Raw genomic sequence first — 18,240 nt, forward strand, 5'->3', positions numbered from 1 at the left:
GCTGCAATCTCAGAATAAGGTGAAAAAGAAGAAAAAAGAAGCATAAAAAAACATCATTAAAGTGATCTCAGTTCAGTCTCTCAGATTATAATTTATGTGAAACAGAAGTGTAATTTCATTGAGTAATAAATTACCATAGCAAAAAAAAGCAATTAATTATTTGACTTTCAAATATTCCACATACACCTTATAAAAGTCACATTTTTATTGTAGTAACATAATTCTGTTGTTGCAACCAATAAACATTAGCTGTACTTGAAGTACACAAAGTTGGACATGTAGAACATTGCCTTGTTAAAATATTTAACTCTTATTAGGGTCATATTAATCCCACTCAGGAATTTATACTCACAACAAGCGTGACTATAAGAAATCACCAAAATTTCACATTAGAAAATACAGCATGTCTTGAAAAGAACCAGTTTGTTATCATGATCCATATGCAAATGTGAAAGTGGGTAAGAGCATGTTTAGTGCTTACATCTTGCAAATGAGATTCTTTCTTTTTTGCTGATAAATTTAAGTGCTTCTCTAGGATGGAATAGTATTTCTCACTTTCCTTGTCAAACTTCTTCTTCCCATCCTGAAAAACAAAACATTGGCAAGTAAAGTATTTGACTAAATATCACAGCTACCTTAAATTAGAAGAAAGTATAGGTGCCAAAATATGCCTGGTTATAAAGCCATTTTTGTTGGTTCTGATGTTTTTAGGGTTTAATCCTAAATTGGGCCTGAAGATACTAGGAGGACTGATTCAATTATTAAACACAATATTAAGCAGGATTTTTCCTATAGATAACAAACCTATACAACAGACTCGTATAGTTTCCCATAATAAATATACATGAGGTTTTACGTAGGCGGTATCTTGCTAAGCAGACATTTAATGCAAAATAATTTTCCCTAAATTTTATAAATGTACCTACCTGTCACACTGTCTTTGCTGAATAAAAACATTGTGGAAGAGGTAGGTGAGTATAACAAACACGATGATGATATAGGCCTATCTTTTGCATTTAAGACTAATATGCTTATTTTCCACCCACACTCGTAAAATATGAGGATGATGGAAAAGAACATACGTGGTTGCAAAAAGAAATTGGTCCAAAAGTCTGTTTCCAATAATGTTCTGATGTGTCTGAATATTTAAGCTTTTCTCATTTAAAAGAGTTATCCTGGCTTTTTCCTTTCCCACTCCTCTTAAGTTTTTCCCATCATGTGCAGACAATCCTCACATTTCTACTGTAAGACTACTTTAATACATGATAATACAAAAGAAAGCTACTGCTATGAGTAAATTAAGAAACATCTTATTTTCTGTAATCTAATTTAGAATTTATACTTCAAAATTTTTTAAATTGGCTATTTTGAAATTTAAATCTGAAACTTAAGAAAAAGACAGCTTTCTCAAAAGCTTTTCCGTCTTTCAAGAAGTGCGAAATTCCTGGAAATGCGAAAATGAATTAGAGTAAATACCCCATCACAGTATTATTAAAGATAAAAATATAATTTTAATTATAAAATAATATAGAACTTAATTAATTAATAATCCTAATTATTAACAAGTTGAATATGTTGAGAAAACAAAGAAAACTCAAGATGACCAGCCCTACTTACACATGTGCAAAAGCTATTAAAGGTGGAAAAACTAATTACTGGACATAATGCAGTAACATCAGGTCATCTTCAGAACTGTAGTGATTCTTTTCCTGACGCCTTTCTCCATAGAAATTGTTATATACAAACCCAAATAACTAGCCTGCATTGTAGCGCCGCCCTGTTTTGCTTTGGCATATCATAGGAAAGTCAGGTCAGTCAGAAAAATAAGAAATAGAAGGAAGAATTTAACACCATGAATGAAAACTTATCAACCAGCTGTAACAACAAACCACTTACTGATTAGCTCCAATGACTAAAGTTCAGAATGGTAATTATACTAGATTATAAAACACATCATATATTTTATATCCTGCAAAAAGTTCAAATATATTTATTAAGAAAAATATGCACAATTTAATGCTCTCATTAACTCACAATAGAAATATCTTCAAAAGACATCATAAGGAAAAGAAGGCACTTGACCCAACAAAATATTAATTAACAATACATAAAAATTCCCAATGCCTTCTATATTTAATTGCAGCTATAAAGATATGAGGAAAAAAAGGCAAAAAGGGAAAAAAAAAAAAAAAGAAAAAAAAGAAAAGCTTATATTTTGCCTAGCAAGAGAAAAGAAGCTATATGAATTATCTTCCAAAATCTTTCCCAAACACATTCTTAAAAGAAAGAGAGAAGGCAGAAGGCAGGACTGGCCAAATGACTGATTAGCCAAGAATTCAGCTTTTGTGGGACGGAAATCACAGGTTGGTTCCACAGCCACAGTTTCATTGGGGAATACTCAAGTGCCAGGTCTTTGTGATCAAGCAAGAGCAACCTGAGTATCTGCACATCTCCTTCGGTCACAAACAGAAAATCAGCTCAGTTGATCACACACCGCAGATAGGTATCTTTTGAATAAAAGGTGCAGTTAGTTGCATACTGTCTTGCTTTCCGAGACAATGATGTTAAGGTGCTGGAATAAAAAAATGAATTAGATTATTTTCAAATCCAAGTGACACAGGTGGCAAAGTCACCATCTTGAGAAAATCCCCAAGTCAAGGGCAAACTCAGCTGATGCAATGAAAAATGCAAAGAGAATTACTTTTAAATATTTTTTTTTCCCACGCCACTGAAAGTTGGGAGAGGAGTCTGCCTGATCACAATATTGAAGCCTTCGGTCACAAGCTGCTGGAGTTCAATGGTGGTTACCCTGTCCAGGAGACCATCTGCTTCAGGGGGTAACTTGCCATGGCCTTTGACAACGAGGCCTGGGTGCCGATGACATATGCTGCACATCTGGCTCGACGCTGGGCTTGCCTTTGCTGCCTCAGAGGCCGGACCGAAGGAATGAGATGCGGAGCCTCGGGCAGAGCTCCCGCGGGACTACCTGTGCCAGACTGCGAATCACCCAGCCCAGCCGGGTCAGCACCAATTCCTTCCCTAACAGATTTGTGATATATGTGAAGCTTCACGAAGAACTCCATGGCACCGTCTGCGAGGACAAGCAGAATCCGAAGGCTCTTTTGGCCTTCTGCCAGTACTGCTGGCCCCCTCCTGGACTGCACCCCTCTGCTGTAACAGACCCTCTCAACCACCACCTTACACCAGTTAAGTTAAAGAGAAAACTAACAAATTGGAGCTTCCGTAATACCAGGACAACCTCTGGCCCAAGCGCAGCGTTTCCAGGGTCAGCATATCCTATTAACGCCTTCCTTTTTTTCCAGATTTTAACACAAAAAAATTTCTCACTTCAAAGGTAAGAGCAGACAAAGTAAGGAGAATAAACAGAAGTAGACTGAGGATAAAGATCACTTGGCAGTTTTGACTGCATCAGTGTCTCTACTCAGTAATACTTCTGGGAATAAAGCTGCAGTGCCAGCAGGACAGCGTTTCTGGCACTGTACTGATCACTCAGACATGTTTCTGGGAAAAGTCTAAAAAATACTGGCCCCAACAGGTGAGTGAGTTCCCTTCACTTGAAAGGTCCTCTGCTGTGCCAGTAAAAACCACATATTTGAATGTACTGAAGCCTCTGAAAACTGTTTACTTCATAAAAATTAACAAAAAGAGATACACTCAGAAGCAGGTGATTCATTTTCTGGAAGAGAAGAGACACTTCAGTTTATGCCAAGATAACTCTCACCTCGCACACTCAGCCAGTGACTCACAGCACACAGGCACATCCGAAGTGGAGTCACAGACTTACCTCATTCCAGCTTTAGCTTTTTCTTCTGCAACCCTCAAAGCCCTCTCCTATACACAGCTGCTGCCCAAATTAATCATCTGAATCCTGGTCCCAGTAATCTGTACCCATGAGACTGAGAATGCTGTTTTTCCACACGCCAGGAGGTTTTACAAAGTTTCCATGTGAAACTATCTCCTCAAAGCTTAGGAGACAGGATTGCTTCTGCCTCTAGATTCCACATTGGATCAAACCCCAAGGAGAAAAGAGATGCGGTTGGGTAAGAAAGCTCGTGCTATACTGTTACCAGAACAGATAGCACCAGCCATGACGCAAAGCAGAAGGTACGTGGCCAGTAGGAAGATGCTATTGCTGACCTCTGCACTAGGTCTCTCACTCCCTTCAGCCTCCAGCTACCTTTCTTTCCTTCTCATCCTTCCTGCAAGTAATCCTCATCCTTTCTCTTTGTCCTGGAAACGTACCAATAATTTCTGTCAAAATATCAGCTAGAACATATAAGAAATGTGAGAAAATTAAGCGGGTGCAATAAAAAACATAAACACAGAAAAAAAAGAAATTACAAAATACTAATCCCCGACTTATTTTACACCGATGTATAAGTCATCAATAACTTTTGTATAGACCAAGTTTTGCAGAGTCTAAACATTGTAAATGTCTCTCTATCGTTGTTTAACTGTTCTCAGGTGCATCAGGTCACTAAGCCTTAAATCAATTTAAAAATATTTACAGTTTTAAATGCTTCAAACTTCAGGCAACCCCATTAGGAAAGCCCTTAACCAAACGTTCAGCTTCTAGCATTTAATGGAGTCTTACTAACTTCCAGTACCTGCTTGACAGAGTCAAGTCAGGTAATACTGGATCCAGGTTTAATTCCTGGTTTTGTTCTCTCTGCTTAGTTTTCCACTATAGTTTTATTTCAAAACTGATTAGATAATCTCCAAATAGAGAAAATTATCTTTTCAGAAATAAATTTTGCTCTAGATACCACTATAGACATGCCAGTTAGAAGTTTAACTCAAAAGTTGTTCTCCTATCGCTCTTGTTTTACAGATATCTAAGGCTGTGAAAAGATCAGACATCAATTATTAAAATGGCAACTCAATTGAGTCAGGTAGTTTTTTTCCGGTTCAGAAAGATTTTGATTTCATGCTGTAACTAATCATATGCATGCAACAAATTGCTGGCATGATTCCCACAATTTTTAACCACTAGTTGTATTTTTGGATGTAAAGGAGAAAGACTTACATTTTGAAGCTGACTTCTCTTTTCTAGTGGGAATGCCAAGAAATCAGATTCTTTTTTTTAATGGTCTAAGTTTGCCACTACTTTCTGTGCAGTATTTTACATCAAAGTTGTTATATGTATCTTCAGAATTATTATACAAATTATTATTCTTTATTTTTCAAAAAGAGCCTTTGGCATCCTTTCTCATTTCTTTCCATTTTTTTGTAGTTGCAATGACTTTTGGTCCTATACTTATCTATCAGCATATCTTAGCTAAATTGTACATCTGTTCCTAAATAGAATATTTTTACTCTTTGTCCCAGAAATCATATTTGAACTGCAACATGTTAATCTTTAAAACAAAAAAAACCCTGCACATTTATTTCAGATTCATTTTCACTAACAATATCCTTGCACAATCATAAAATAAACATGTTTTGTAAGAGGTGATTTTAAAAGGATCAAGAAAGGAAATGAAAATAGAAAACATTGCAAAGAAACTCTGTGGAGAAAAAATTTCAATGAGAATCCCTTACTTAATTAGGAAACAAGTGAACATTGTGAAACATGGCTGTGATGATTTCTTTTTTTCCCCCACCCAAAATTAATACATATTTTTCTCACCAACTCAAGCTGAGATGCAGAAACTGTAGAAACTGGCATAGAAATGCAATAGTAAGACTCGAATATAGATCAAGTCAGACGCATTTGTCAGTGGAAGAAACTAAAGGCAATGGTGAACTCTGCTGAGATCAATAAAACCACACCCCCCTTTCTTTCTCTTTGACAACAACTGCAAAAATGTTGATATAACAACACACTGCAGATGATTCATGGCTGGAAATATAGACTTCAAATATATTTTTCAAAGCTACCTTTTTCATTACCTTCCAAACAAAAATTCAAAATGTGTTTCTACAAAGTTACTGGAATTTTGTTTGGAGTTGTAGGACAAGGTAAAGTAGAACTGTAGACTAAAACGTAATCTAAACTTAGTCTTGCAAAGATTGATTTGAGCTCATATCCTATGGATTTCCTAGAAAAAATGTGAGATCTTAGAGTCTCACAACTTTTCTTCTGAGGGGAAAAGAAATAAATTCACCTTCCATTTTATTTTGCCTGAGGTTTTGCTTAGAATTCTCATGGAGATGGTTGGTGGGTTCTGGGGGTGGTGGTTTTTGTTTGGTTTTAATAAAATTGAAATTATCATAGGCATTTTAGACCACAGACTGCATTTTGATAGATGTCTGGATGGGGGGATTTCTTTTCGGTAGAGATTTTGATTTGTTATGTGAATGCTCACAGTTCAAGATAAGGCCAAAAGAGATTTTCCAAAAGAAAAAGTGAAAAGTGGATATAAACCTCCTTCCTTCCTCCTCCCATTCAGAATTTAATGTATTCTGAGGCTATATAGGTTTACTCCAAATCTGTGAGAAAGCTAGGAGGTTAAAGGGCATCGTTTATGTACTGTTGGCAAATAATATGAAGTGGAACAAAGATATATCATAGTTTATAAAGAAATGATTGCTGCTTAATATAAAATAGGGTTAAACCAGTCATAAATTATGACTTATGTTACTCATAACTGCTAATGAAAACACTTCCAAATTGAAGCTGAATACATCATGTAGAAAATTAAATGTCCTAACAACTATAAATCTTTAAATAAATTCTTTACTAAAAAAGAACAACCATATGCAAACCATGAACATCCAGAAAAGAATATGGTGTAAGAAAGAAATAATTATAATAAAAAGAACATATTGCAACTGTGAAGTATAACAAGGCAATAAACCAGGAATACAAGAGTGTTTAGCAGCATTACAGCTATGAAGACAGATATTAAAAACTGGCAGTTTAAAAAATAACCTCAATTAAAATCAAGAAAGACATGCATAAAACTAAAACATACTTTAAACAAGTCCAAACTAATTTAAGTTTAGGATGGAGTTCACATCTGTGTAAAATACTGAATAACCCTGCAAGACATAATTTAATTTCAGATTCATAAACTTCTGAAGAAAATTTTCTTTTCCCTCTGTAATGCCTTGAGAGATTCAAATATCAGGTACTTTTAAAAGTGTTTCCTGGAAGATGAGAATCCTATAGCCATTTCCTAATACTTCCCTATATAATTCCATCAGCTGTGTGCAGACAGAAGATACTTAGCAGTGGAGACCAAAAAAAAAAAACATAAAAGTTTCACTATTTCTATGAGATCTAAAATTCTGTTCAAATTAAGAAGTAGTTACTATTAAATGAACAAATGTGTTTGTAGGATGTCATTTGTTTCTCTCCAAAAAAATTCTCTCTTGAAATAGAAAAGAATATTAAAGTTCCTAGCACTGCTGTGAAAGACATGCAAATCTGCCAATACTGGCAGGTCACAAAGCAGGACACATTAGACTCCCTGTTATTCAGCTGCAGAGCTGTCTCGAGTTTATTTGGCATTTGTCGATTCCAGGAGTAGCTGCTAGATGTCTGGGAATCTGTTAAATCCCTGCCCAAACAGCAGGACTGGTAAGTCTTCTCACGTAATCTAGTTTTATTGTTTTTAACTGTCTACTAAATATGAAGTATTTTTGCTGGAATATCTTACTTGGGATATTAGCACGTTACTGCTTAAATTATATGAAGAAGATCCCTAGAAAAGCAGGGCCTGACTTTTTAAACTCTTCTCTGAAGCAGGTTTAGGATAGTTTTCTAAAGTTGCAAATGTTTTATCATAACAGCAAGAGGGTCTCCTGTTCCTGTACAAAAGCCTGTGACTTTAAATGATTTAAAAAAGAAAGTTACCTATGGTTTTTAGGAATTCAGAAAGAAGCCTGAATTAACTCTGTATACTTCATCAAAAGTCATACAGAATGTCATAAGAAATGCAGATATTTGTTAGAAATCAATCTAGTTATATAGGCTGAGTAGAAAGTAAATGACGACAGAGGACACAACCCAATACTAAGTGATCACTTACATGATAAAAGGAAAGAAGCCAACTCAGATTTGGGGCATGCTATTTTTCAATAATAAAAGTCAATCAGGCTATAAATCACACATGTCATGATTTAGAATATTCAAAACACTTAGGTCACTGAGATGGCAACACCATCCATGGAAACCTGTTAACATTAACGCTTACAAAATCAGACCAGAGAGGAGACCCTCTCTACGTGAGTAGAAAGTAGTTGTATTTTTTTTTCTCATTATCTAGTTCTTGTACGAGCTTACAGAGCTTCCTAAATTTCATTAAGAAAAAAAGAAGAAAATTACAGTGGCTTTTATGGTTTCTGCTTCACTTCCATATGTGCCAAATACAGCTCAGTTCAGATGACAAAGTGGGGCAAACAGAAAGAAAAGAAGGTTTACAAGAAAAGACAAACATAACACCATTGCATAGGTCTGGTGGGTTGTAGTTGACTCTTTGATGCAAACAGTGCCACAACGTGGACTGCATGGACAGAAGAAAAGCAACATTTACAATGGATCATACTGAAGTGGACCGGTCTTACTCATGAGGAACAGGCAGCTCCAATTTTTGCCTGATCTTCCACATCAGCATCTGGACTAAGCAGGGGCAAATCTCTCAGCTTTACCCATGTTTAGATGGCTAGACGTTGGCCTTTCAAGTTCAGTAGTCATACCAACCTGTTATCCAATGCTGCGCCAACAGTGAGAAAAGTTTGTTTTTCTTGACTGTTTAGTTTTCATACTTAGGACAGAGAAGATAGACTTGGCTCTGCAGTTACTAACATAAGTGTACAGAAATGCTAAAGATACAGTACCCAGCTATGTGGAGTGTAAGCACAGTGCAAGGCTGATACAGGCACAACAGCTTCTGTAGCATGCTCTGCACTTCACAGTAAGGCTTGCTTTCATCGTAACAGTCAGAGCAGTAAAATTCTCAACTACAAAAAGATCACCCAAATTTTAAAACCGCACTGCACTAGTCAACAACTTCCCTTGGTCTCCACCACTGTCCCTTCCCTGCCATCGCTGCTTCTCTTTGTTCCTCCATCAACCTCAGTGGCCATCACCCATTCCCTGAACAGATGCTTTGTTGGCATCCCACACCCGATATTGCTGCTCTCCTCACCCGCGTTCCTCCCATCAGCACCGGCTTTCCTTCCTCCCCATGGAGACACACTGCCATTTCACGTTGTCCGTGCCTCCCTTCCTGTGCTAGATTCCCTCAGAAATGAAGTGTATTTCAGGAATGTCCCGATACGCCAGTAAACTAAAATGTGTATGAAGAGGCCATTTCGTCTGCGAAGTTAGCAACTATCTTCCTTCCTTTGTGTATTTAAAGCAAAGAAAATGCAAAAAAAGCTGCAAAGAACATAATGCCATTCAAATGAAGCAATTCCGACAGACTAACTTATAACGTCACATACTCACTGTTTTATTTTAAAAGCATAAGATAAAAATATCTCTTTCTTAAGTAGTAATTTCTTTTTAAAAACGCTCTTTGGGAATCTCTCTCCCATCTATGCCAACCAATCAGCCGACATCGCTGATTTCAGCGTGCCAGCAGCACGTTCAGCACAGCTCACGGTCCCACGCTACCCTCCACGTCATCGCAAGGGGACCGCAATGCTGATCTGAGGAAGAACTGGAGGCGTGCTCTGAGAAAGTTTTTAGATTAATACACACAACTGGAAGCTGTACTGTTTACAGATAGAAAAAAAAAGAAACAGTCGGGGGTTAATGTCAGAAGTGATTTTGTTCTGTTTTGAAAGCATCTGTTTTCAGAGTCCCTCTTACAACACTGATAAGGGAACACAAACTATCTCACTTTGGGGTGAAGTGTCATGCCTCCCCAGTGGTGGTGTTAAGCTCAACCAGGGCTCTCGGTTTACTTCTTAGGGAGGCATGATCTTCTCATCAAAACAACCAGCTGAGACCACCCCTTCTTGGCAAGCTCCACAGGAACAAACGGTTCTGTGGTGGCTACTGTAGCCTGAAAGATCCTGAAAAAATTGAAGCGGGTTCATTTGGCAGAAAGATGGAGCTCTTGGTGCTCCTGTACCCACACCAAGACACATTAAAGTTTCAAGTAATGATGCCCATCTTTTGCTAGAGTACAGAAGTGATACTTTCCAGCTACTATCACCTGCTACTCTTTGGAATAGAGCTATTTTATTCTCGCTTTGCCAAAAGCAAAATTGCTACAATGGTAAGAGGAGAGTGCAAGTTTGTGTATTCCCAGGCTCCTGCAGAACCTGCTGCATAAATACAAGATGATACTGGACAAAAGGAAACCTATGGCAATACAGCCAAGTGTCCCAATCAAATTATTTTCTATTTAGAACAGAAAATGCAACTCTGCCATAGGTGTGGAATAAAGACCCATAGACTCAACATCATCTTGACTAATGTCCAAACATAATAGATTTATTTTTATGCTGTTATCTGAAATACACAACTGAAGAAAAGGAAGCAATGGAGAAAGAGATTTTCGTTTTCCCCAGACTGCTGAAGAAAACCCCAACACACAACAGAATAAGATTAACTTATAGTCATGTAAAAAGCCTCATGATTTAAGTGTTAATTGTTTGGTACAGCTGTGGCACTATGCAACATCCATGAGCACAACTCTGAAGTAATCCCTGTAGGGTAAAAGAATGCAGCTGCCTTTCTGAAAACATGATGAATTTGGTTTGATAAAGGATGCCAAAATTCAGGGTGGAGTCTTATTTTGAGCATGGGGGGACAGCAGAACACTGAACTCTCTGCTTTCTCCAACTCCGGTCTTGCTCTGTTCCACAGGCAATTGGCCACTTCCTATATTTCTCTGAAATCCTTCTTGAGATTCTTGAAGAGTCTCATCAACAACCTTGAGACCTGTTTTTCAGGTGTGGAACATAGTCCTCTCCATGCTGTGGCTGAGAGCAAGGCTAGAAAGGACATAATGGATGAGTAGAGCTACTGTATCCTACTGAGACTGAGAAAAGCACTTTTTTTTTTTTTTTTTTTTTCAATTGAGATTATTTCCCAAATCCTCTGTGCCTCAAAGCACTCAAAGAGAAGTTCAGTTCCCCTGTGAACTGGAAATTAAGTTTGGAGGTGAATGTCCTTGCTTATACTTTTAATCATGGCTCAGGAGTCCAGCAGGATTCTAGCAGCTGTGCGGGGTCAGGATGCAACCTTCCTGAACCCTTCCTGTGACACAGATTACAGCGGGCTAGCAAGAAAAAAACCTTAATTTAATTAGAAAAAGTGAACTTTTTCTTGCATTTTTATGTCCTTTTTTTTTTAGTTTCCAGTAGAAGGGCTGCTACTTGCCACCTAAGTTTTTATTTTTTTGTTTTACTAACCATAGATTAAATTTTTAAAAAAATAAATGGGTTTTTTTGCCAACCAAAATACACTGCATACTCACTTAAGCAATTCCACCAATTAACACATTTATTCTGAGCCTTAATTCTTAAATGTTATGGCAGAACACAGTAAATTACATTTCCTATTTACTGTAGAAGACTTACCCTTAATTTATATCTGTTTTCTTTTGGATACAAATTAGAATTTTATTAGAGTGCAGAAAAAACACAGCTTCAGAAACTGGTTTTAGTCAGTCAGCCAGTTAATCATACTAACTTTTAACAGAAAGAATGCATTTAACAGAATTTATCAAAACAGACTTTGCACATAATATTAACTGGTTTACTAACAAACACCTGCAGTTAATAGATTGAACCGACAGTTTTTAATCACCGTGTCCATAATCTTTCAGTCATGAGATTTGAGGTTTTGCTCTTGTTTTTTAAAGGAATAGACTAGAAGTGAAACATGCTTTTAGGATTGTTGTCTTTTTGTTTTCTGTTAACTTCCTAAAAGTTTCTCAACTTTGAACTGAACAGTTATTGAAGTAAAGTGTAATGAGAAAATAATTTTGCTGCATTTGCAGAGTGATAAGAGCTGTCCCAAGTAGATTAGCTGCTTCAAAAAACCTCTGGGTCCAGGTGCTCAGCCAGAGATATCTCCCGGCTTAATGGTTTGGCTTTCTAAAGAAAACAAGACTGCCTGAAAAGATGAAGTGTGTGCACGCTGGGCTCTTCAGCACTGTTTTTGAAACTTCCCAAATATTTCACATACAGAAGTGTAAAAGAAGCAGTGGCTAGCCATACTATAGGTACCACAATTATTTTCTACTTAGAAAACAAACAACCCCCCCAAAACCCCTTTAATATTTAAATTCTATTATATTATATAATTTAAATTATATATTATATTCAAGTACATTAAATTAGTATTTAATATTTTAAATATTTAAAAATAGAGATTACCAAATTGATGCACGTCTTTCACAGCTTCCTATTTTCATAATTTTATTTGAATAACTATATTTTAAAGTGAAAATACATTTGATCTATTTTTAAAATCATTTTTATACTATACATTTTCATTGAATGCAAATTACAAAGGGAAAAGTAGAGAGCAACAATCCAGCTACTCCCAATTTTAGGATCTGTGTCAATTCACAGAAGACTCTATACACAGACACTGATATCCAAAGGGAAACAGCAAAAATCAAGATGACATAACAAATATTTTTAACAATATTTAATCTGAAGAAGTTTTCAAATTTTCAACTTTTCTTATAACTGTCACAAATAAAATTTACCATTGTAAAACCAGTATTTTTTTAAAGCTTTGTCTCCTAATTTCTTAGTTCTTGCATCTGTCAATACTAGCTTAAATAAGATATCAAAGTAGAAAACATATTCTGAATTATTTATCAGATAAAAATGATCTAGGACCAACACTTTGGAATTAAAGTATTTAAAAATGCAATTTACAACTGTTTCACTGTTCACAAACTTAATCCAGAACTCGAGGATTTATGTAAGAAAACCTAAAGAAAATTCGTATTTCTCTGTCTACCAGTGATAGATCCCTAAAAAGCCTATAATATTTAAAGATTGCCACTTGAGCTTTTTATCAGTACAGCAGATTTTTTGGTTTGCAGCTGTGTCATGACCACTGAGCAGCCTCAGTTCCCCACACCCAGCCATTTCATCTTACACTTTCTTCCCTATTCTCCAGTCCTCCTCCTGTCTTGGCAATACCCCCAACCTACAGCAACTCCAAGCTGTGCCAGCACCACCAGGTTTTTTTACCTGGCCATTACCGAAAATAAAACAACAGACCGATCTCAAATTGCCCCTTGGGATCTTCTAATTAGCAACATCTCTCTAACCAGACAGTCTCTCCCACAGACAAAACTCATTGCCCCTTCCCCATTAGTCAGTTCCTTAGACAGTTAGTGTTTCTTATACTAACCCCCACCTAAATTAAATTTAATGCCCCATGTAGAGTGCTTTAAAGGCCTTGCTGAAATAGAAATAGGTTTGATCCGCTGCATTTCCTTGCCTACAGATTAAGTTATCTTATGAAAAAAGATATCAGGTAACTCTGGTAGCAACCATTTTTAGGAAAACTGTGTTGCATTTTAAATCAAAACATTTAGCCAACAATTAAGCTGGCCTGGCCTCTATTTCTGCTTCCTTCCCCTGTCCCCCTCTCCTCTATGGTTCAGACTGACATTAAAATTTCCCAAAACAAGTGGACACAAGTACCAAACCTTGAGTAACAGATGCTGCTTATAATGAAACACCTTCCACCATACCTACTAGAGCAAGGTCACTCATTTTTCTCAGTTAAAGGACAAGTGCTATAATTTGATTAGATACCAAGGAAAGCAGTTCACAAAATGGGTGTACTGGCATTTCAAACTGATCTTAGATACCTGTCTAAAACTCTGCTTTGACACCTTCCTGACAGCCTTTAAAAAATGGTGGGTTCTGGGGCTTGTTTTATGCTCCTCAACTTCCAGACAACCCAAATAACACAGAGAGAACGTGCCAGCTCCTGCATGCCTACATCATGTGAGTATAGATGTGAACATAGAAGCAGGAAAATTAATCCCAGCAGTGAACAAGGTTTTGTTTCCCAAGTAGAAAGGAATTCACAGCTTCGAATGAATGAATGAGAGTAAATAATAATAAAAAATAATCCTCCTGGCCAAAATAAATAATTTTATGAAACAAACAGATGGAATCGTAAGGAGGAAACAAAACTCTCCTTTTAAGTCTTAAAAACAAAATTGCTTCTGTTGTCTTTGATCTGATTTAAGTTGTACTAAATGTCAACGAACATTGGAACAAATATTGCTAAACACTGTACTCAATGGATAAAAAGAAACATGAAAGTTTGGCCTTATTGTACATAACACATCACATAATGATCTCACCAAAGTTACCAGCTGGGGACTTGCAAACCACATTTACCAAATAAGGCAAAATGCTTCGTGCCTGAAATCTTTTCCCAGTTACCTCACCCAGCTTTTGCTCGCGTTTCTACAATAATTGCAGAGGTCATTTTTTTTAAACTCAGATGGAGTAAATCAACAAGCTATCCAATGCAAAGCTGGGTTTGTGTAGTCTCTGGAGAGAACTCAACTTTATTTAAACTGAGTGTGTACAGAAAAGGAAGAACTGAAATATGTGCAATAAAAACAGAAGAGTGAGTAGTATAAATTGAGAAGAGCAAGTGATGTAGATTTGTGTATTGCTGGTTTGATTACAAACACTAATGTTTTATGAGGAATGTTTCTCAAATTTGTTGGGTACCTTCAGGTTTTTGAAGTGCATGTGAAGAGTTGGTCTTTAACGTTATTCTTGTGACGTTCCAAAAACACTTGCACTCTGCACTCTGGGTTTATGCTGTCCTCGTATTTGAAACACAGCTTTGTAACATCAACGGGATATATTTTATCCTCCATATTCTCTTTGATTTCTGTGATCATATTTTTTGCTTAAACTTGATATAGTTTTGAAGGAAGAATAAAATATTCTCATTCTCTGTATGAAACACAATAGGATAGTCCTACATAATTCATCATGGTAGTAAAAGTCTTGCAGAGTTACTTATTATTAAAATAAAATGGTGATTGCCATAGTGAAAACTATCATTAATTTATAACATTTTCTGTTGTTTTGGTTTTGGTTTTTTGTTGTGTGGTTTTTTTTTTCCCCCTGCGTGTGTGTAGTGGTGCAGTGGGGCGCATTGCTTGTTTTTACCTCCAGGTGAATTTTATCTGGTGTTTTAGAAAAGAAAAAAAAAAAGCCCAGTAAATGTTTTTAAGCACTCTCTCTCATAATCTTCCCATCACCAAAATCCGACAGTAGTACCTAATATAATTTCCTTTTATGTATATTGATAACACAACTATCTAATAATCTTTGTGAAAACCTTCATTAACGGCAGATAAATAACTAGAAGCTCAACTCATCCCATATTTGTAAGAGTTCATAAATGCTCAAGGACTGAGACCAGTGAACAGAAGTGGAGGTAAACGATCTGACCATGCTCTCTACTTTACTAACAATGAGTTTCAGAAAGCCCAAATTTCTACTCTATTTCATACTGGTCTTATAATTCCTAGATCACGTTGCTGTTTTGTAATTACTAGAAAAACAGTATTAAATGTAATTAATCTCTCACTTCTTTATGTTGATCCCATCTAGTTAAAGGCAAACTGTAGTTGCTTCTGCTGATAAAAATCAATTCAGAGCGAATGTTTCACAATCTGGGTTACGCAGGAGGTCTGAATCTCTCATTTTTGAGCTTGACAGTTGAACTCCATGAGGAGTGCAAGAAAAGACAAGTTTATTTGACATTTAATAAAACAATGAGCTGGGAGAACTCTCTATATGGTATCAATATGTCAAGTCAGTACCCTGGACTGCCCAAAACACACATAGTGTTGCATAATAAGTGCATTAGACACTGGAATAAGAGTTAGCTGAGACAGGCTCTCTCCTGAACTCAGTTAGTACACTGTTGTGTGACCACAGACAAGTCAAAATGATCAGTTACCACAAATTATATAAGATTATACATATTTTATCTGGAAGGGATACGGAAAAGAAACCAGCTGTTACGATATACTGAACAGAGAGGACTCAACCTGTCCTACAGTGCCCTTTATTTAATGTTAAATACTTGCTGAGTCAAAAAACCAAAGGAGTCATACTGAGTGATATATTCAAAGGAGACATGAGTGTCTTATACAGTTCTGCAGAGAGCTCTGTGAACCGCTTGTGGATCATCTCTCTGATACCACCCACCAGGACAGTCAATGGTACAGCAGGTTAGGCTGTCAGACAGGGCCCTCTGCAGAGAAGAATGACATCCCTTAAACAATAGCAATATGAAATGAAATGGTAAGACAAAAACCTGAACAATGCAACTAAAACCTATTGAAAACTAAAAATAATTTTGTGCTGGGATTAAATTCCGATTTGTGTAGCACGGTAAATAAACTCCCAGCCCTGCATCTCACAGCAGCATAGGGGTGGGACAAGAGAAGAATGCAGTTGTACACAAAAACATATCAAGTAAGAGGGTAAAGAACATCAACTTCAGAAAAATCTAACCTCAAGTTCACAGCAAAAATTCTTCTCAAACATTTACTCAGTTCCTGTGCGGAAGCAGTCTCATCTGTTTGCTACACATTCACAACAGCACTATAAAAAGCATAAAACTTCAGTCTCTCTTTCCAATGGCTCTGTTCTGAGGTTGGTTGAGCACAAGCGCAACCTCAGCTACAACATCAAAGAGAGATGTTTCATGTACCCGTTTAACCTTACAATTGGAAAATTTCCCAGAAAATTTTATGAGCGCTAATACAAGATGCAAAATGCTTCAGAATTATCATATTTATGTAGACAGAAGAACTGTTGCTAACCATACTTCTAATTGACTACCACAGCCTTTATGCATCTCTCTGAGATTGTGATCAAAGCAGTCACTGATAACCACTTAAGACTCCAAGATCAGACTGAAAATAGCTCTTCTAGACTAACAGTTCATTCCAACATCTTTTTCCCCAATATATCCGATTTCCTGGGCTGACTACTGAACCCTGCTATAGACAACCCGTACTGTTCCTCTAACACAGATGTAACACTTAACACCGAAGAACTGGCTTAAATCACCAACTGGAGCACTTCCACCATGGGAAAATCTCTGGGCAATATGAAGATGAATAATCTGGCAAAATGAGTATGAATCACTGCATTGCATCAGCCACGTAAAGCGGAGAGGGAAAGAAGAGATGGAGACAGAGTATGCCTAAAGCACACTGACTTCTTTCGCTCTTTATACAATAGCCACTTGAGGGCCATTGCACCCACAGCAGCTGTTTGAACCCTCTGTGTGGTTCTGGGTTAACCCAAGACACAACGTAACGTAAATGCAGACATCAGAAGACGAACACAACACCAGATGGTAAGAATGTGCAACAGTAGCAAGAGCTGTGCCCTATGCATATAATCAGTCTTTAAACTCCATTTCTAAATCATCTCCTTCTTTGAAGCAAATAATAATAATTTACTAACACATTAACGAGGATGGCATCAAGTATGTTTGAATACAAAATGCCTGTTTTCAGTCCAGCCTTCAAAATACACTGATAGACTCAAATAAACATGAAATGAAAAAGAACTGTTTCCACAGCTACTTACTTTTGCTGCTCCTATTTGCTCTTTACGAAACTTCTCCAGTGGTGCTATTAGCACATCATTAGCATTCTGGATCTGCAAAGTTAAACATACAGCATATCTTTTTAATACAGAGTGTTTGCAGAAATTAGTCATTGTAACTCTGTCAGTGTACAAGACTGAAAAATTCATGTCTGTAACATTCTGGTAAGAGCATATGGGAGTCAAATAATTATGTCTTCTTTACATAAAACATACAACACACATGTTCACTAGACTATTATGGAACACTTCCATGAATAACTAAAGCAATAGTAACAAATGATGTAGTAGGTTTATCTGCAATATATAGAAAAGTTTTCTGGTATTTTACTCCATTTCTTCCATCTTTCCTAAAACCAGAATTGAAAACAAAAACTTCCAGGAACATGTTTTGGCAGAACAGAGACGAAAAACAGTAGTACTGACAGCACTGCCTAAAAAAGCCTGTGTTTACAGAATATCAACCTTTGACAGCTGAATCTTTTCACCTATCTCTTTGGATTATATACCTAGTTATACGGAACAGAGGAGAGTAGGGCAGAGAACTCTAGACAGAAAAGTGGACAATTTACAAAATACAAATCTAGATTGGATTCCTTCACTTGTCTAGTTTTTAAACTAATTTAAGATTTCCTGGAGCTATTTTTATCACTTTAACCTAAACCAGTGTTC

At 36.7% G+C, this 18,240-nt stretch overlaps 1 protein-coding gene across 2 annotated transcripts in view; it reads right to left on the bottom strand.

The window, feature by feature from the left end:
- The window catches only part of ARHGAP42 (Rho GTPase activating protein 42), a 165,014-nt gene that overhangs the window by 59,581 nt on the left and 87,193 nt on the right, over positions 1-18,240 (bottom strand). For both annotated transcript variants that reach the window (XM_049823141.1, XM_049823140.1), the window contains exons 4-5: positions 17,551-17,622; positions 482-583 (exon numbers count right to left, since the gene is read on the bottom strand). In XM_049823141.1, coding sequence (XP_049679098.1) covers positions 482-583; positions 17,551-17,622 — 174 coding nt within the window. The remainder of the gene's footprint in view (positions 1-481; positions 584-17,550; positions 17,623-18,240) is intronic.

This window comes from Accipiter gentilis, chromosome 19 (genome assembly GCF_929443795.1).
Source record: "Accipiter gentilis chromosome 19, bAccGen1.1, whole genome shotgun sequence".
Taxonomy (NCBI): domain Eukaryota; kingdom Metazoa; phylum Chordata; class Aves; order Accipitriformes; family Accipitridae; genus Astur; species Astur gentilis.